General features: G+C 49.3%; 1 protein-coding gene across 3 annotated transcripts in view; it reads left to right on the forward strand.

Moving 5' to 3' along the window:
• RTN1 (reticulon 1) overlaps positions 1 to 20,352 on the forward strand; it is a 54,889-nt gene that overhangs the window by 18,635 nt on the left and 15,902 nt on the right. Inside the window, exon 1 of one of the 3 annotated variants that reach the window (XM_038756274.1) lies at positions 17,135 to 17,297. The exons of the other annotated variants lie outside the window; for them this stretch is intronic. Within the exon in view, the coding sequence (XP_038612202.1) occupies positions 17,234 to 17,297 (64 nt within the window). The 5' untranslated portion in view covers positions 17,135 to 17,233. Of the gene's footprint in view, positions 1 to 17,134; positions 17,298 to 20,352 lie in introns of those variants that run through there. 3 annotated transcript variants of the gene reach the window in all.

Below are 20,352 nucleotides of genomic sequence, written 5' to 3' on the forward strand. Positions count from 1 at the left end.
TTCGTGCCTTGGAGAAGAGCTGCTTTCTCCATTCCCACCCAGCTCTGTGTCCCCCGCCAACCTCATTTCCCTCCTACCCTCCTTCCTTCTGTCCCTCTCTCCCTCCCTCCCTTCCTCTCTCCCCGGTGGAGCCTTCTAGCCATGGCAACTCTCTGTCTGGCAGTCCCCTGCCCCAACTCACTTCTCCCGGAGGGCCTCCGGGCCCTCCCGAAAGCCAGCCATTCCCTCTCTTCCTCCTGCCCACGGGGAGAGGCCTGGACGGGGAGGGCTCTCAGTTTCCAAGGAGCGAAGGAGAAAGGGACAAAGTTGGACTTGGGAGTTTGTGCATGGGTACCCCTCTCTCCACTCCTCCCTCCCCAAGACCCTTCCCTCTTTGGAGAAACTATTGACGGCTGGCCGAGGTGTGAGTTGGCTACAGCATTCTTTCTCTAGCCACGGTCTTCCCTTAACCGAGATTGTGAATGCCTGATGATGACAGTGGGAGGAGCAGGGCTGACTTCAAACGGTAAGTGAGAGAGGCCACCGCGGCCGGGCACATGACCGTGGGGACGGCGGGGCTGTGTGATGGTGGGGGGGCGGGACCTTGGAGTGGCCTCACAATTCCACAAGAATTGTCCGTTAAGAAATCTGGAATCATGGCAGTCTCGAGCTCCCCTAATTGTAAGCTTAAGACCATTCCTAGTTTGCCGCATCGTTTGTCGTGACCATCGTAACGTTCCCACCGTGGGTTCGGCGGCCACAGACAGACTTCCGCAGAGCATTCCATGTTAAATCATGTTGCGTGCCCGGTGTGACATGCATCTTCACGTGTCGGGGGCCACCGTAGAGAGGGGTGGTGACCAAAGGTCTGTTGCTGGCCCCGGCCAGACGTTAGTTGGGGGTCCTGTGGGCACGAGGAATAAGCGAAAGTGTTTCCAGCTGGCCCTGAAATTAGTGGATGGAGATGTCTTTCCCTGAGCTCAGCCTTGGGATGGGAATTCCGGGATCCTTTGGCCTCCGGCTGAGGGGCGAAGGCCCTCTCATAGAGCCAACCTGGACAGAGACTCCAACCCCAACACCAGTGTGAGACCTGGGGGCATTAGGACGAATCCCATCTGCCCTCCCCTGCCTCCACACCCGTCCTCTCCATTTCCTGGTCGAAACGGTTTTGCAGCCACAGTTGAGGTAGGGTAGAGACAGTCGGAGATAGTTGAGTCACAGATACCAGGACTCCCTCAGAGCAGTTTTGTAGGGGCAACTGCCTTGGCATCAGCAGGAATGAATGTGCATGTCAAGAGCAGAGAGAAAACAAATCATATCTACATCCCTCAGTAATGGAATCTTTCCCGACTCTTTTGAGGACTCGTATGAAAAGGATCTATTGCATCAGATTGCTTCTGTTTCTTTGGATAAGTGGCATTTATGGCTGTGCCATTGTTAAGGCTGTTGGAAAATCAGTGTGTTATTTATATTAGATCGGACTGTATTTTTCATATTAGCCGTGTTCGCCTTGGCTCAGGGCACAGTTGCAGGCTCGGTAATGCCGAATGGGGGGAATTCTGGGTAACCATCCTTAGCATCCATCGATTTTTCAGCCCTTCACCAAACTGGATTAGTTCCAGCCTGGAACTGAAGCAGATGAGGTGCCACTTTTGGGGAGGGGTGGGATGATATTGTGTGTGTGTGCGTGTGTGTGCGTGTGTGTGTGTGTGTGTGTGTGTGCGTGTGTGAAGTGGGGGTGGGGGTGGTGAAGTAAAATATATGTGCTCTGAGGATCTTGTGAGGAATCCTGTGGATTAGGGGGCAATTTTCCTCAAAATGAATTGTTTGAAGAGCTGGAAAGAAGTAGAAATGTTAATCTGGAGGAACCAATGCTTCACCTGACTGCAAATATTTGCCCAATTCTTCCCTCCTGGTGGCCAAACTCCATCCGCCCCCCCCCCCCGGACTGTAACTAGATGGCAATCCTGTGAGTTCATTCACTTGGGAGACTGGACCAGGGGGAGGAAACCTAGCTCTTAGGTCATAATTTGACCAACCCTATTACTGCAACATCCCTCTGGCATTCTTGCTGGGAGACCCCGTCACCCCAGGGCCGCTCAGAGAGTATCTTTAGAAGCCCATACCCACCTCTCAGCAGCGTCTTTTTTCAGTGCAGAAGAAAGAAACCATGCAAGGAGTTTGTGTACTGATAATCTTGAAACTTTAATGTCTGTGGCCATCCAGTGGTGGAGATTGAAATATCCAACCTTTTCTTTCTAGCTTCCCTTGAGTCTATCAGGACTTGAACGCCACATGGATTTCTGGCTCACAAGGGAGCACGCTTTCAACAGCTTTCAACCTCCGCATCAAACAGAAACTCCTTACTCCTTGCTTTGAAGCACTCAATCACCTTGCCCCCTCCTACCTTACCCTCACTGCTCTCTTACTCTAAGCCAGCAGCCTGCACACTTCACTCCACCACCATCTCGTCTGTCTCTCTGCCGACCTCTCACCAAATCCTGCCTCTAGCCCGGAATGCCCTCCCTCCTTATATCCGAGAGACAATCACTCTCCCCACCTTCAAACCTTATTGAAGGCACATCTCCATGACGCCTTCCCTAGCTAGGCCCTCATTTCTTCTTCTCCCACTCCCTTCTGCCTCACCCTTGCACTGGGATTTACACCCTTTATTCACCTCTTCATCAGCCTCACCTATGTACATATCCATTCCATAATTTATTCATTTATTTATTTACATTAATGTCTGTCTCCCCCTCTAGACTATAAACTCATTGTGGGCAGGGAATATGTCTACCAAGTCTGTTATATTGTATTCTTCCAAGTGCTCAGCACAGTGCTCTGCCCAGTAAGCACTCAATTTATACAAGTGATTGTATTATTGATTGAACAGTAGATTGTGAACTCCTTGAGGACAGGGGACGTCTGTATTTCTTCTGCCGTTCTCTCCCAATCATTTAGGGAGGGATTCGCCATTCAGTGAATACCACTAATGAAGGATCATGATGATAATAAAAATAATAATGGTATTTGTTAAGTGATTACTATGTGCCAAGCACTGTTCTAAGCACTGGGGTAGATACAAGGAAATCAGGTTGTCCCACATGGGGCTCACAGTCTTAGTCCCCGTTTTACAGATGAGGTAACTGAGGCCCAGAGAAGTTAAGTACTTGTCCAAAGTCACACAGCTGATAAGTGGCGGAGCCGGGATTAGAACCCACGGCCTCTGACTCCCAAGCCCAGGCTCTTTCCACTAAGCCACGCTGCTTTTCTATGAATTGGCCTTGGGGATCCTCAGAGTTGTCACGTGTGATCTCGTAGTCAAATGTTGCGTGCTCAAGATCACGCACCTTCTTTTCAGAGCAAGAACGTACTTAGTTTTGCCCCCCGAACGTTGTTAGTTTGAATACTAAAGTTGTCACCCAGCTGACCAGACCCTTGCTTCACTCTCAGACAATGCCTGCTCTTCAATTAAACAGGAAAACATAAACTTTATCCCCCACCCTGCCCACTCTCCACGACCTCCCCTAACACACTGTTGGGTAGGGACTGTCTCTATGTGTTGCCAACTTGTACTTCCCAAGCGCTTAGTACAGTGCTCTGCACACAGTAAGCGCTCAATAAATACGATTGACTGACTGACTGACATAGGCCTGGTGGGTAATTTAAAGTGCATTTCCGCTAAAATTGATTTTTCAGTTCAAATCGCCTGAGTTTTCCATACTGAAAATGACAGTGTTTCCCTGGGGAAAGGCCCATTTTGGGAAGGGAGATTTCCTCCAGAAGATCCCTTTTTTTGTCCAGAATGCTTTCGGGACAACATTGCTGACTGGATGCAAAAGTGTCAGCCCAGGTGTGGTATGGGCTGGACAGAGTAGAGCAGCCCACTACCTTCCCGTAAGAAAACAGCCACAGTTTATCTTCCACAGGAAAAATAGGGAACTTAAACCCTCCTAGGAATGGGCTGGGCCACACCGACGGACTTCTACACCTACTGAGTTTGAAGCCTTTCCGAGAGTTTGCTGCCAAAGAAATGTAGACGTCAGTTGGACTGTCTCTATGTGTTGCCGACTTGTACTTCCCAAGCGCTTAGTACAGTGCTCTGCACACAGTAAGCGCTCAATAAATACGATTGATTGATCAGTCAGGTGTGGGGTAAGCGGTGGAGTGAGCAAGCTGGCTTTGGCTGGCGGGAAAGCCTTGGAAGCAATTGTAAGGAGCATGGGCTTTTGCCAAGGGAAACGGGGAGACAGTGGAGGTGTTTAAGAAGTCACCGTCTCTCTGAGAAAAATAATGGTTCAATTTTGCTTAAGGAAGTAAGGGCACAGGTAAGTACAAAATAATTTTTTTTTAGAAGACTTCTAACATCAAGGTATTCTAGTAGTCTCTTGCCATAAACAAAAGTAGCCAGTGCTGATAAAATAGTCATTTTGATGGCATAGATGGAAAGAAAATAATTCACATGAAAAATATTGTCCTTGTTCAGGTAGGTATCTGTATGAACAGTCACTTTTGTTGATGGAAAAATGAGTTTGAGGTGGAATTTCAAGCAGGACTTTTCTTTCTTCCTACCCTTTATTACAACTTTTTCCTTCATTGTTAAAAAAGAAGCTGAAAGATTTGCTGTCTTTTCTCCCTTTCAAATGTGGCCAAGGGTTACGAGAAGCAGCATGGCTCAGTGGAAAGAGCACGGGCTTTGGAGTCAGTGGTCGTGGGTTCGAATCCCGGCTCCGCCACATGCCTGCTGTGTGACCTTGGGCAAGTCACTTCACTTCTCTGAGCCTCAGTTACCTCATCTGTAAAATGGGGATTGACTGGGAGCCCCGTGTGAGACAACCTGATCACCTTGTATCCCCCCAGCGCTTAGAACAGTGCTTTGCACATAGTAAGTGCTTAACAAATACAATCATTATTATTATTATTATTATGATCATTCATTCATTCATTCAATCGTATTTATTGAGCGCTTACGTGTGCAGAGCACTGTACTAAGCACTTGGGAAGTCCAAGTTGGCAACATATAGAGACGGTCCCTACCCAACAGCGGGCTCACAGTCCAGAAGGGGGAGACAGACAACAAAACAAAACATATTAACAAAATAAAATAAATAGAATAAATATGTGCAAGTTAAATAAATAGAGTAATAAATATGTACAAACATATATACATATATACAGGTGGTAGCAGTAGTATTTAGAGTATTTAGAGCAGTAGAGAAGCAGCGTGGCTCAGTGGAAAGAGCACGGGATTTGGAGTCAGAGGTCATGGGTTCGAATCCCGGCTCCGCCACAGGTCTGCTGTGTGACCTTGGGCAAGTCACTTAACTTCTCTGAGCCTCAGTTACCTCATCTGTAAAATGGGGATTAACCCCACATGGGACAACCTGATCACTTTGTATCCCCCCCAGCGCTTAGAACAGTGCTTTGCCCATAGTAAGCGCTTAACAAATGCCAACAGTATTATTGTTACTATTATAGTATTTATTGAGCACTCCTGAGGTCAGGGCACTGTTCTAAACCGTTGAGATAGTAGAACAGGAGCAAAAGACCGGTTCTCTGCCCGCCAGAGGTTTACACTCTAAATGTTCTGTGTTGCAGCTGTAGGGTGTAATGCTGTTTAAGGCTGGGGTGAGCTCCTTGTTCTCTGTCCACTGAAAGCACTTTCTGTGCCCTGTAGTTTCAGCTAGTCTGGCCCTTCATCTCTGGCCCTTTCTCTCTGGCCCCTGTTTTTGCCCACTGATCTGGAGACTGGCCCAGTGGATGTTTGAAGCACCAGGAGTGGGGTCCAAAGAAGGGTGGGGAGAGGGTTCTGATCATCTTGTATCCCCCCCAGCGCTTAGAACAGTGCTTTGCACATAGTAAGCGCTTAACAAATACCATCATTATTATTCTTCTAGACTGTGAGCCCACTGTTGGGCAGGGACCGTCTCTATATGTTGCCAACTTGTACTTCCCAAGCACTTAGTACAGTGCTCTGCACACAGTAAGCACTCAATAAATACGAAAAAAAAATGGTCCATCCGGTTAGGGAGACTGGCAAGGGGATGACCGCAGTTTTCCCAGCCAGGCCCCGCACCTCGCCTCTCCTCATCAGTCGATCGTGTTTATTCCTTCATTCATTCAATCGTATTTATTGAGCGCTTACTGTGTGCAGAGCACTGTACTAAGCGCTTGGGAAGTCCAAGTCGGCAACATCTGCAGACGGTCCCTACCCAACAGCGGGCTCACAGGCTAGAAGGGGGAGACAGACAACAAAACGTATTTTGTTATATATTAACAAAATAAAATAAATAGAATAGATATGTACAAGTAAAATAAATAGAGTAATAAATATGTACAAACATTTAGCATTCATTCATTCAATCGTATTTATTGAGCACTTGTTGTGTGCAGAGCACTATACTAACTGCTTGGGAGAGTGCAGTGTACCAGAGTCGGTAAGACATGTTTCCTGCCCACAGTGAGATTACAGTTTCTCATCCTCTGGGGTCTGTGTGTCTGGGATTCCCTTGGTGGGAGAGCGGAGACCTCTCCCTAGACATCCCCCTCTCCCCCCAGGACTTTCCAGCCTGACCTGTGTCACCCTTCCCGGGAACCACATTCTGGGAAGCTGGCGACGCTAGAACAAAACACCGTTAGCCAGACAAGTCTCCGTTTCCCTAGGGCAATCAAGAAAGTTGCCAATTGAAAAGAGAGAGAGGAGGCAAGAGCAAATCAAGAGGAATTTGGGAATGTGTGGTGCTTCAGACCTTAGGTTAGGTAAGGGATTAATAAATAACATCAATCAAGAGTATTTTACTGAGCATCTACTCTGCGCAGAACACTGTACCAGGAACCTTGGCAAGTACAATAGTTAGTAGACATGAGCCCATCAGTATTATTATTATTTTTTAATGGTATTTATTAAGTGCATACTCTGTGCCAGGCACTGTACGAAGCACTGGGGTAGATACAAGATAATCAGGTTGGACGCAGTCCATGTACCACCTGGGGTTCGCATTTTTAATATCCATTTTGCAGATGAGGGAACTGAGGCACAAAGACGTTAAGTGACTTGCTCGAGGTCACACAGCAGACAAGAAGCGGAGCTGGGATTAGAACCTAGGTCCTCTGATTCCCACGCCCATGCTCTTTCCATTAGGTCATGCTTCTTCCCTATATAATATAGCAATGTAATAATATATTTATTATTATAATATGGTGAGCTGCAGTGCTTGCAGAGTAGGCTAGAACTCACTGGAATGATAGGAGGACCTGTGGCAGGTGAAAGAATTCAGGGCCAGTTGGAAGAGATCCCTATGAGGGGAGGATCTCGGCCTATTCATTCATTCAATCAAATTTATTGAGCGCTTACTGTGTGCAGAGCACTGTACTAAGCTCTTGGGAAGTACAAGTTGGCAACATATAGAGAGGGTCCCTACCCAACAGCAGGCTCACAGTCTAGAAGGGGGAGACAGAGAACAAAACAAAACACATTAACAAAATAAAATAAATAGAATATGTACAGAGTAATAAATGCGTACAAAGAAATACGCACATGTCAGATATTCAGTCATTCATTCAATCGAATTTATTGAGCGCTTACTGTTTGCAGAGCACTGTACTAAGCGCTTGGGAAGTACAAGTTGGCAACATATAGAGAGGGTCCCTACCCAACAGTGGGCTCACAGTCTAGAAGCGGGAGACAGAGAACAAAACATATTAACAAAATAAAATAAAGAGAATATGTACAAATAAATAGAGTAATAAACACATACAAATACCTACAAATAAATACGTACATGTCAGATGTTTTGTTCCGGAAGTGAAGAGAGGCTCAGCAGTGGCTCTTACACCTAGCCCTGCGTGCGCAGAGCCTGCTGGGGACAGGCAGTGAGTTCCTTGGCCACGGCGGGAGGGCCACGACCACGCAGGATATGCATTCTGCTCAGCCGTGAATGTAAGAGGCAGGGCCGAGGACGTACCCGGTCCAGCGTGCCCAGAACATGATTCATTCATTCCTTCTTACAATCGTATTTATTGAGTGCTAATGGATGTATCCTCAAAAGTTAGCCAAGGTGTTTGCGGGAAATCTAACGGCTCCCCCGCCCATCTCCCTCTCAGAACTGGCCACCTGTCTCCACCTGGCCGCTCAGTCTCCGTGTTACCTGTCAAAGCGAAGCCATGGTTTCTCGGCTTCAGAAGTTCTGGGAGCTGGCCTGACTTTCCAGCTCGACTGGAGATGTTCGAGTGCCTAGTGGCCATCACCTCTCTCCTGGGCACTGCAGCATGTGTTTGCCTAGTCAATCAATCAATCAATCAATTGTATTTATTGAGCGCTTACTGCGTGCAGAGCACTGTACTAAGCGCTTGGAAAGTACAAGTCAGCGACATATAGAGACGGTCCTTACCCAACAACGGGCTCACAGTCTAGAAGGGGGAGACAGACAACAAAACAAAACATGGAGACAGCATCATCACGGTACGTGTTAAGCACTTACGACGTGCCAGGCAACTGTTCCAGGCGCTGGGCAGATGGAGGCCCAGGCTCTGGACAAGAGGACTTCTGGGTTACAGGAGACACACCAAGATAACCGAGGAGAAAATGGCACACCACAGCCCATTAAACACCTCCAATTTTGTTTTGTTTTGTTTTAATGGTATCTGTTCATTCATTCATTCAGTCGTATGTGTGCAGAGCACTGTACTAATTGCTTGGGAAGTAAAAGTTGGCAACAGATAGAGACGGTCCCTACCCAACAATGGGCTCACAGTCTAGAAGACTGTTAAGTGCTTACTATGTGTCAGGCACTGTACTAAGTGCTGGGGTAGATAAGTATATATGTATATATGTTTGTACATATTTTTTACTCTTTATTTATTTATTTATTTTATTTGTACATATCTATTCTATTTATTTTATTTTGTTAGTATGTTTGGTTTTGTTCTCTGTCTCCCCCTTTTAGACTGTGAGCCCACTGTCGGGTAGGGACTGTCTCTATTTGTTGCCAATTTGTACTTCCCAAGCGCTTAGTACAGTGCTCTGCACATAGTAAGTGCTCAATAAATACGATTGATGATGATGATGATAAGAGCTAATCAGGTTGGACACAGTCCCTGTACCAAATGGGGCTCACAGTCTTAATCCACATTTTACAAAGGAGGTAGCTGAGGCACAAAGAAGTGAAGGGACATGCCCAAGGTCACACAGCAGACAAGTGGCGGAGCTAAAATTAGAACCCAGGTCTCCTGATATCTAAGCCTGTGCTCTTTCGTCTAGGCCCGCTGCTTCTCCAGTTTAGTGCTCCTCACCTTGTAGGAGGTTTTCAGGGGCTGAATATTGAACCAGGCCCCTCTGAAAACTACCCTCCACTCCCCTTATGCCTCCCCCAAACCCTCATAAATCCATATCTAAAGGCTTTTCTCAGGAAACAGTCATTACCTGAACCCAGGAAAATTTCTCAGAGGAGGCCTGTTTCCAGTCATTGGGCTGGAGAACTGAGGGTAATCTATAGCCCACACCATTGAGATTTCCAGGCAAAAGGGGATCTCCTTTTCCCGAGACATCCACCCTGGAATGTTGGGAGTGCCCAACAAAAGGAGGATCTCCCTTTTCCAGGACCTCCGGCCCTATATTCTGGGATTAGACTTCCATTCTTCACCAGCTAAGCCCTGTATACCCGTAAACACCCATAGCCCTTCTGCCCATATCGACTAGGTCATGTACACACTTTCTTCCTCCTCTCTGTAAATTATTTCAGGCTGGAAGCTCCTTGAAGGCAGGGATCAATTCTACTTAACCTGTTGTGCTCTCCTAAGCGGTTAGTACAGTGTCCTCTGTGAGCACAGTAGACCCCCTCAGTCAATAGGAATGATTGATAGATTGAGCAGACTGTCTGACCTTGTGAAATCAGAACCCATCTTGGCTAATAAACCTTCTGTGGCTGAGGTTGACTGTCTAGCTCCTCTCCTCCCAAGTGTCGATGTCCAGCTAGTGGAAGCAAGGCTTCTTGTAACTCTGTGCCGTGGGTGGGAGGAAATGTAATGGTGGCCGGATTAATAATAATAATAATAATAATAATAATAATAACAATAATAACTGTGGTATTTGTTAAGTGCTTACTTGTGTGCCAGGCCCTTTACTAAGCACTGGGGTGAGTACAGCAAATCAGATTGGACACAGTCCGTGTCCCACATGGGGCTCATATTCTTAATCCCCATTTGAGAGATGAAGGAACCGAGGCACTGAGAAGTAAAGTGACTTGCCCAAGGTCACACAGCATGGCACTTTGGATTGGCCAGCCCACAGTGCTTCGTTGGTCTGTGAATTGAGAGCATCCGGGCTTGGCCCGTTGGAGTGCAGAGCATTTCATTCATTCATTCAGTTGTATTTATTGAGTGCTTACTGTGTGGAGAGCACTGTACTAAGCACTTGGGAAAGTACAATGCAGCAATAAAGAGAGGCAATTCCTGCCTACAATGAGCTCACAGTCTAGAAGGGGGGAGACAGACAGCAATACGAGTAAACAGTCATCAAAATAGATAAATAAAATTACAGAGATAAACATAAGTGCTGTGGGGATTCTGTTTTGGCCCAGTTTTGGATCAATCAATCAGTCAATCAATCAATCGTATTTACTGAGCGCTTACTGTGTGCAGAGCACTGTACTAAGCGCTTGGGAAGTACAAGTCGGCAACACATAGAGACAGTCCCTACCCAACAGCGGGCTTACAGTCTAGAAGGGGGAGACAGAGAACAAAACCAAACATACTAACAAAATAAAATAAATAGAATAGATATGTACAAGTAATATAAATAGAGTAATAAATATGTACAAACATATATACATATATACAGGTGCTGTGGGGAAGGGAAGGAGGTAAGATGGGGGGATGGAGAGGGGGATGAGGGGGAGAGGAAGGAAGGGGCTCAGTCTGGGAAGGCCTCCTGGAGGAGGTGAGCTCTCAGTAGGGCCTTGAAGGGAGGAAGAGAGGTAGCTCGGCGGATGGGCAGAGGGAGGGCATTCCAGGCCCGGGGGATGAAGTGGGCCGGGGGTCGATGGTGGGACAGGTGAGAACGAGGCCCGGTGAGGAGATTAGCGGCAGAGGAGCGGAGGGTGCGGGCTGGGCTGGAGAAGGACAGAAGGGAGGTGAGGCAGGAGGGGGCGAGGGGATGGACAGCCTGGAAGCCCAGGGTGAGGAGTTTCTGCCTGATGCGCAGATTGATTGGTAGCCACTGGAGATTTTGGAGGAGGGGAGTAACATGCCCAGAGCGTTTTGGATGGTTCTGGAAAGGGCAGGGCCAGGCTCTGTTAAGCGGCAGCACGGAACCAGCCAAGAGCAACGTTGAGTGGGAGGGAAAGTGACGAGCAGCCGGGCCTAGAGCTGCCATAGGCTCGCATCTACAGCCAGCAGGGACCACTGCATTTCACCATCTGGGCAGAACTGCCCTGCACAGAGACTGGAGAAGGGAAGCAAATCTATTTTCTCAGCGCCGGCAGCCGTCCGAGGGGATGCTGCTGTTGCTATGGCGACCGGAGAAGCAGATTTCCGCCGCTCTATCACAAGGACCTTGTTTTGAACAGATTCTTGGAGGGAGGTGGCATCGCCTCCCTTTTCCACCGGGGTCAAATTAGCACATTCCAAGTGGGGGCGAATATAAGGTGCCGAACGCAAGGCTCGGTTTTACCTGCGAGTTTCAGTAGGCTGGCTTTGTGGGCAGCACTAATCCCGAGCCTGTCGCGGAGCAGGAGGAAGTGTTAGGTTTAATATTCAGTGCCACCTGCCGCATGCTCTCCGGCTGTGGCTCCGTCTGCTTCCCTGGTGGTTTCCTCCAATGCAATGCCACCTGACGTTGAAATTCGGGGCCACTGGAGGGTCCTTTTTATGATATTTGTTAAGCACTTACTATGTGTCAAGCACTGTTCTAAGCTCTGGGGGAGAGACGAGTGAATTAGGTTGGACACAGTCCCTGTCCCTCCTGAAGCTCACAGTCTATGTAGGAGGGAGAACAGGAGAACTGAGGCACAGAGTAGTAAAGTGACTTACCCAAGGTCACACAGCAAGCAATTGGCAGAGACGGGATTTGTACCCAGGCCTGTGCTCTTTCCACTAGGCCACGCTGCTCCTCTGGGTGGGTGCCGGGTGCGAGGCGGTTATCTGTGGGCTCGGTCCCACAAGCTGCCGATTTTCATTTCCTCCATCGATCAACCAATCTCTGGTGCATATGGAGGCCGCTCCCCACCTTCAAATCTGCCACTACTCAGCTCTTCTCCCTCCAAAATCTCTTGAAATCCCACCTCTTCCTCCCCAATCGATTTTTCTCCTCCCTAGGTCACATCGTCCCTAGATTCATCTCAGCATATCTGCACTCACTGCTTCTCTCGGCAATTCTGTTTGCATCATTTTACATTCTCTGCTATTTGAGCATGTCTTCCTCCTATTTGTGAATTATTTTATGTCTGTCTTCCCTGCTAGATGGGGATCTCCTTGTGGAAAAGGATTATGTCTTCTATTGCTCTGCCCACTAAGTACCTTCGTAGTTACCCCATCCCCACTCTGGTAGCACTTATTCACATATCCTTATATTCTGCTTCCTCTCTGACCTGTAACTTAATTTCATGCCTGTCTTCCCCCACTAGATTAAAGCTCCTCGATTGTGTCTCCCAACTCTATTATATGCTCACAAGCATTTAGTACAATGCTCTGCACAAGGCAAGCATTCACAAATAACCGTGACTGATTGATTGATTGGCTAGACCCTCGGTAAATACTAATGATCAATTGCATTAAGAGCTTAGAAGCAAGACTCAGGGTGAGTCCAGCACGGCGCCCCATACATAGGTGCCACTCAAAAAACCATAGTTGATGAGGATGATGATGAGGTGGGGCTCTGCGGGGAAAATTGCTGGCTCTGTTTCTCCAAGGTAATGTGCCCTGACTAGACGTGGCTTTTGCAGAATGAGAAGCAGGTCAGGTGATTCACATGCCAGCCACTGGCCCCTGGGGCCAATTCATCGCCAAGTCCCGTCCCCAGAACAGGAATTTGTGGCATTAGAAAGCGGATGGCCCACCTCTGGCAGACTTCTCTCATATCAAGACCCAGTAAGCTCAGAATTGTAGTGTTTTAGCCAAAGAGCCAGTATCAGAGGGTTGGGGTGGGAAATCGCTAGCCTCTTCTGTTGTTTAAATCGCAGTGGAGCTACCAGCAGCTTGAGAAAAAACTCTCCCAGGTACAGCTCAACGCAATTACCTGGCATTGCAATGGAGAGAAAAATTCATCGGGTCCTTCCCTCAGACGCTTCCCAAGTCTTTGCTGATATAGTGGCAATGATTCCTCTACATTGCGATTTGGGCCTTCTGAGCTGTATTTCCTGCATTCCTTAACCCTTGTTTGGAGAGGGAGGGAGTAAGAGGATAACGCTAAAGCAGGAGGAGGGACTAAAGGTTGGGTGGTTGAGTTGGGCACATCTAACCTTTCAGGAAGCACAGTTGGGGTGGGCGGTGGCGGGCAGCGAACAGATTTTCACTCACTTCTCTAAGAATATCAGTCAGTTCATTTAAGGGACCAGGGAATCGTTCAGGGATTGTGATAGAGACACCTTTGCTTGTGGCACTTAATCCTGAAAGAGTTTAGAAAAACACCTCACAGAGGGTGATCCAGCACCCTCAGGAATATGCCCGGTGTTCCCTTCATTACATAGCAAGAGTCCAAAAGAATTGTTTGCCTCCTCACACTGGTTCGGTTCACCCCCTGCTTCAGATCTGTTCCCCTTTTTGTCTGTTAACAGCTGGATCTGCAAAAGTATGTTTTTCACAACTTCCATAGCAAAGATGGGTTCCTCCCGCCCCCACACCCCATAAATTCCTTTTTAAAAATGGGGGGAAATGAAAAAGAGCTAGAGCTTTCAGTTTGTCCCACAGCAAAGTTGCCATGGCACATATTTATGGAGAAGCAGCGTGGCTCAGTGGAAAGAGCCCGGGCTTTGGAGTCGGAGGTCATGGGTTCAAATCCCGGCTCCACCACTTGTCAGCCGTGTGACTTTGGGCAAGTCACTTCACTTCTCTGGGCCTCAGTTCCCTCATCTGTAAAATGGGGATGAAGGCTTTGAGCTCCCCCGTGGGACAACCTGATCACCTTGTAACCTCTCCAGCGCTTAGAACAGTGCTTTGCACATAGTAAGCGCTTAATAAATGCCATTATTATTTATTTATTTATTATTATTTATTTAGCTGGAATGAAATGACATGATTGTTGTTCAAAAGGAAGAAACAATGATTCCAGTTATCCTCTGGAAGAAATATTAGCAACCCATATGAGGTCCAGAGTCAGGAAGTATAAGGCTTAAAGGGAAAAATCACACCTGCCCTATCCAATTGCCGCTGGGATAATAATAATCATCGTAATAATTGTAATTGTGGCATTTGTTAAGCGCTTGGTTTGTGCCAAGCACTGCCCTAAGCACTGGAGTAGATACCACCACTGGGGGTCTGATCATTGTCCACAAGGAGAGAAAACCCAACACCCGTACAAAGAGCAAGTTCAAAGCATAAAATAAAATGTCCTTTGAGCCAATGATGATGTCTTGGCTTTTAAGTGGAAAGACCATGGCGTTCTGGGAAGGGATTCAGGGTCAGCCTCCTCGACACCCCCGACTCCCCGCCACCCTCCAGATGGAGGTGGGGGTGGAGGGCAGCGTATGCCCCAGGGCGGGGGGAAGACCTATCCATCTGGTTTCCTGCTCCCCATGATCTCAGTCCCAGCAAGATGCGCAGAGCTCTCCGTCCGTTGGAAGGGGCACGCTGCATAACTGATCCTTCTTTTACGTTGTAGAGCAGATGGCCAACCCACTTCAAACAGGAGAGTGGCCGTTTGAAAATACCTCTCTATCTGGAGGGAGAAGGCGCTGAGCGTGGAGGAGGACAAGACCCAGGGAGTATCCTTGAAAGTCAGATCTGGATGGGGGTTATGTCTTTGGCCTCTAAATGGCTAGATGAAGAGATTGGTTCCCTGGCTTAGATTCATTCTCTCTCCAGAATCAATCGGCCTATTTTAAAATCAATCAGTGGTAGTTATTGAGTGCTTGTTATGTGCAGAGCACTGTACTAAGCGCTCGGGAGAGTACAGTACAATAGAATTAGCAGACAAGACCCCTTCCCATAACGAACTTCCATAAGAAGCGTTTTCCAGGCATAGAGCATTATAAGCTCCTCAAGGGCAGGAACCAGGCCTTCTGTTTTGAGTGTGTGCTTCCAAGCACCTAGGACAAGGCTCTGCACATAACAAGCACTCAATAACTACCACTGATTGATTTTAAAATTTTTAGACTGTGAGCCCAATGTTGGGTAGGGACTGTCTCTATATGTTGCCAATTTGTACTTCCCAAGCGCTTAGTACAGTGCTCTGCACATAGTAAGTGCTCAATAAATATGATTGATTGATTGCACACAGTAGGCACCCAGATTTCTAACTTGCCACGTGGAGAGTCCTGTGGCTTGAGAGATGTTGAGTGTAATTAAAAGCAGGTCATCTCCTTCTGTTTAGCCTCATCACTCTGAAGAGAGCAGGAGGAAGCTATTGATGTTTGGGGATCAGAATTCAGTGTTTCCTGAGTTATGCGTTTCTCTTTTCGGCCGGGGAAAAACGCTTTCTGGGAATTTAAAGCACTAAAAAGCAGTTTCCCAATTGAAAGGCACTGCACTGGTCGGTTCAGGACTGTCTGTTGTGTAAATGCAAGTGTACAGGCTATGGCTTGATGGCACATTTTCCAACTCAGAATGGAAAGAGAGCATCTCCCCCAAATTCAGGAGGTGGTAATTCGAAATCCCGGTGTCATCGTAACTTCAAGCAAGCAGAGCCAGGGAATGTTCCCACCCAGAGCCTGCCAGGATGATAGAAGGGAAAATTTCTTCCACTTCAGGGCTCGAAGGATCAGTTTAGGCTACGGACATGGCTTTGACCAACCCGACCGTGACTCCACTTTCCTTGAGTAGGCAGTCGGCTGGACAGCCCTCCGTACAACCCTGGCTTGGGACCTCTAGGCCCCTCCTGGCGTATGGCACTGCAGGTGACTGGCAGACGGGAGGGCTGGCACTTCGGGTCATCCGAACAGTGCCCGTTCCCCTTCCTCTGGGCCACGGCACTGTTGGCCCCCAGTTTGCTGAAAGTCTTGGGAGCCCAGAGGTTTGGGGAAACTGGGAAACTGGCATCCTGAGTCTGGACCCCCCATCATAGCCATGACTGAGGAAAGATTCTTTGGGAGCCAGGAAGTGTTTAACCCCAGAGTGTGCAGGGATGTGTCCTGTTTTGTCGACTTTAAGGCACTCAATCCACTCTGTTCCCCTTACCTGTCCTTGCTCCTCTCCCACCACAACCACCCTCACGCTTCGCGCCCCTAATAACAGCCTACTCACTGTGCCCTTCTCTGCTGTCTCTCCCCATCGACCCTTTGCTCACATCCTCCCTCCTGCCCAAAACTCTCTCCCCTTTCACATCGGACAGACCGCAGCGCTCTCCATCTTCAAAACCCTACTGAAACCCACCTCCTACAGGAAACCTTCCCTGACTAAACCTGTCATCCTATCCTTACGCTAGGTTGCCACTCCGACTGGTGATGTTTTAGAGTCCGTCTAGATTGTAAGCTCAGGGGCAGGGTGGTCATTATAGATGCCACTGTCATCTCCCAAATCCTTAGCACAGCGCTGTCCACACATCGATGGATTGATTTTTGTTAAAAAGGCTAGCCAACGGACCTTTAACTCCAAATGGGGGTGTCTCCGGCCAGCCCTCCGGCCAAGGCGGGGATGGGGAGGGGGTCCGATGGTCCTCGAGAATTTTCCAGAACATTAACCCCTTACCTGCGTCTGGAATTCAGAGAATTGGGCCCAGGCCCCTCCCTCCTTCCCAGCCTGATTGTCGCCCACGCCCCGGCTTGTTTTTGAGGGCCTGCCGTCGGGAGCCTTAACCCTTCGTGGGACTTCTCTGCGGAGCTGGAGGCTTTTCACTTGCCAGGCGACTGCATCCCCTTCCAGCACCCCCCCTCTCTCCCCCTCCCCGTCCAGCTCCCTGGGGCGAGCCCAACGCCAAGCTGATTTGCTGCAGTGGAGACCGCAGCGCTGACAATCGTCCCTCCTCCTCCTCCTCCTCCTCCTCCCGTCCGTCCGTCCCGCCCGCCCCTCGCCCCTTTCTGAAGCCAGCGCCGAGGAGCAGCGGGCTCCCGGTCGGGCATGCCCCGGGCCTGCTAGCCCAGCCCGCCGCTAGCCCCCCGACCCCAGCATGCAGGCCAGCAGCCCCCACTCCGGCCAGATGGACTGCCTGTGGACCAACTGGAAGAGCCAGGGTATTTATTGTCCGTGCCCGGCCCTCCGGCCCCGAGGAGCGGGCTCCGGGCTCCATGGCCCCGGCGGGGGGTTGGGGGGGCCGGGGAGGTCCGGGGGGCCCCCCCAGGCCGGCGGGAGCGGGGAGGGGGCCCGGCCCTGGCCCCCCCCAAAGCTCATTGTGAGGTCGCCGGCCCGCCCTGGGGCCGGGGGGCCGGGGTGGAGGGCCCGGGGGGCCCGAGCCCGCAGCTCTCGGACAATGGGAGGGAGCCCAGCGGGTCGGTGGGCGAGGAGGCCAGGTGATGCCGGCCGCCCCCGGGGCATCGCTGGGCGTGGCCCCCGCCCCACCGCTCCCCTTCCTCTTTCTTCTTTCCTCTCCTCTGCTCCAGGCCGCCCTCCTTCCCTCTCTGCTGTCCCTTGTCCTCTTCTCTTCCCTCTCCTCTTCTCTCCCTCCTCCTCCTTTTCCCTCTTTTCTTCTTCAGTCCCTTCTCCTCTCCCTTTTTTTCTCCCCCTCTCTCTTCTCTCCTCTGCTCTGCTCCAGGCCGCTCTCCTTCCCTCTCTCCTCTCCCTTGTCCTCTTCTCTTCCCTCTCCTCTTCTCTCCCTCCTCCTCCTTTTCCCTCTTTTCTTCTTCAGTCCCTTCTCCTCTCCCTTTTTTTCTCCCCCTCTCTCTTCTCTCCTCTGCTCTGCTCCAGGCCGCTCTCCTTCCCTCTCTCCTCTCCCTTGTCCTCTTCTCTTCCCTCTCCTCTTCTCTCCCTCCTCCTCCTTTTCCCTCTTTTCTTCTTCAGTCCCTTTTCCTCTCCCTTTTTTTCTCCCCCTCTCTCTTCTCTCCTCTGCTCTGCTCCAGGCCGCTCTCCTTCCCTCTCTCCTCTCCCTTGTCCTCTTCTCTTCCCTCTCTTCTTCTCTCCCTCCTCCTCCTTTCCCTCTTTTCTTCTCCAATCCCTTCTCCTCTCCCCTCTCTTCTTCTCCTTTCCCTCTTCTCCTCTCCCTTCTTCTTTCCCCTCTCTTCCTTTTCCCCTTCTCCTCTCCCCTCTCTCTTCTCCCTTCTTCTCCTTTCCCCCTTCTCCTCTCCCCCTTCTCTCCCCTCTGTTCTCCCCTCTTCTCCTTTCCTCATCTCCTCTCCCCTTTCTCTTCTCCCCTCTTCTCCTTTCCCCTTCTCTCCCCTCTCTTTTCCCTTCTCCCCTCCCCTCTTCTCCCCTTTCTCCTTTCCCCCTTCTCCTTTCCCCTCTCCTCCTCTCCCCTCACCTCTTTTCCTCTCCCTTTTCTCTTCCCCTCTCCTCTTTCCTCTTTTCTTCCCTGTCTCTATATGTTGCCAACTTGTACTTCCCAAGCGCTTAGTACAGTGCTCTGCACACAGTAAGCGCTCAATAAATACAATTGATTTGATTGATTGATTCCCTCTCCTCTTCTCTCCCCTCTCTTCCTCTCCACTTCCCTCCCTTTCTCTCCTCTCTTCCCTCTTCTCGCCTCCTCTCCCTTTGCCTCCCCCTTCTTCCCTCCTCTCCCCTCCCATCAGCTTGCTTTTCAGCCATTTTTTATTCAGCCTCAATCTTTCCAGCCAGCACCATCCCTTTGTTGTGGCAGGAGATGGGGAGCTGACTGGCTCAGGGAAGGGATTAAAGGTGAAGGAGGAAGAGGAGGAGGAGGAGGAGGAGGAGGAAGAGGGAGAAATTAAGGACTGCAATTCTGGCTAGCAGCCAGAGAATCCTTTCCCATTTCAAAGATGCCACTGAGGAAAAGGCACGTTCACCTTCCCACTCAAACCATCCTGCAGATCCTCCAAGGGACTAAGCTTATCCTGCCTACTGTGTGCAGAGCACTGCGAGAAGCATCAAGGTCCCCTGGCTGCTCTGGAGTAGGTTTGGCCTGGTTTTCAACAAGGAATGCACTCCTTTGCACCTTTAGGTTTAAGACAGCACCATCTTTGGTTTTGTGTTTGGGGATCTCAGAGCGAGAGACCGCTCTCCCTGTCAGATTCCGAGCGCCCTGACCGGTAGACCATTGGAAGGCATGAGTTTGCAAGTGCAAAGCCAGACAGGGGTTCGGGGCCCCTTTTGTGGCTAGCCGAGAGTGAGGGGCCCCCACCTTTGCCCCAAGCCTCAGCTTGGCAGGACTCAGTTGGGGATTTTCTTGTAATTTTGTGATTTAGGAATTTTCATATCCAGCAAAGCCAATATTTAAGGTGTTGCTTACTCTGAAAAGGGGCCCACTTGCAAAATCCAGTCCCATGCTTCCTGACATGGTCATTTGATTTACCCTTTTGCACCTGCTGTTAGCAACAGTGGAGGGGATGCAGCATGGCCTGGTGGTTAGAGCATGGGCACGGGAGTCAGAAGGACCTGGGGTCTAATCCCAGCTCTGCCACTTGTCTGCTGGGTAACCTTGGGCAAGTCACTTCACTTCTCTGGGCCTCAGTTCCCTCATCTGTAAAGTGGGGATTAATACTGTGAGCCCCTTTGTGGGACACGAACTGAGTCCAACCTGATTATCTTGTATCTACCCCAGCGCTTAGTAGAGTGCCGGGCACATAGTGAGGGCTTAACAAAAACCATAAAGAGGTGGGGTGGAAATCCTATAAGGGTTCTACCTGTCTATAATGCTGCACCCTGTTTAGGTACTCAAAAACAGTTCTTCACTTAAATTAATTTCAAATGGCCTTAACACTGGAAAAAAATGCCAGGTTCTTTTTGCTGGAAAAACAAAGGCAAAAAATGCCATATTTATTTTCGTGCCTACTCTCTAAATGACATGCATCAGGTCCTTTATTAGAGACCTTGAGAGGATTAACTCATTCACGTGAAGCGTTTCAAACCTTTTCATTGAACAATGATCTCTAAATGTCCAGAGCAGCAGCATTCATTTTAACATTATCAAAACCACAATGTTCAGAAACGCCATAGAGAAAAAGAAAGAAACCGAGAATTACCAAATAAACAAAATGCTGCGTTTTCTGAGATCCACTCCTCTAGGTATCGTGGTCTCTAATCCATTATTCGTTTCGTTCCTGCACCTTCTGAAATGGCTCTCTTCTTGGACCAAGACGAGAGGAGGCAGAGGAGAATCTCAATCTGCAGATTGGT

The sequence above is a fragment of the Tachyglossus aculeatus genome, chromosome 14, assembly GCF_015852505.1.
Source record: "Tachyglossus aculeatus isolate mTacAcu1 chromosome 14, mTacAcu1.pri, whole genome shotgun sequence".
In the NCBI taxonomy this organism is placed as follows: domain Eukaryota; kingdom Metazoa; phylum Chordata; class Mammalia; order Monotremata; family Tachyglossidae; genus Tachyglossus; species Tachyglossus aculeatus.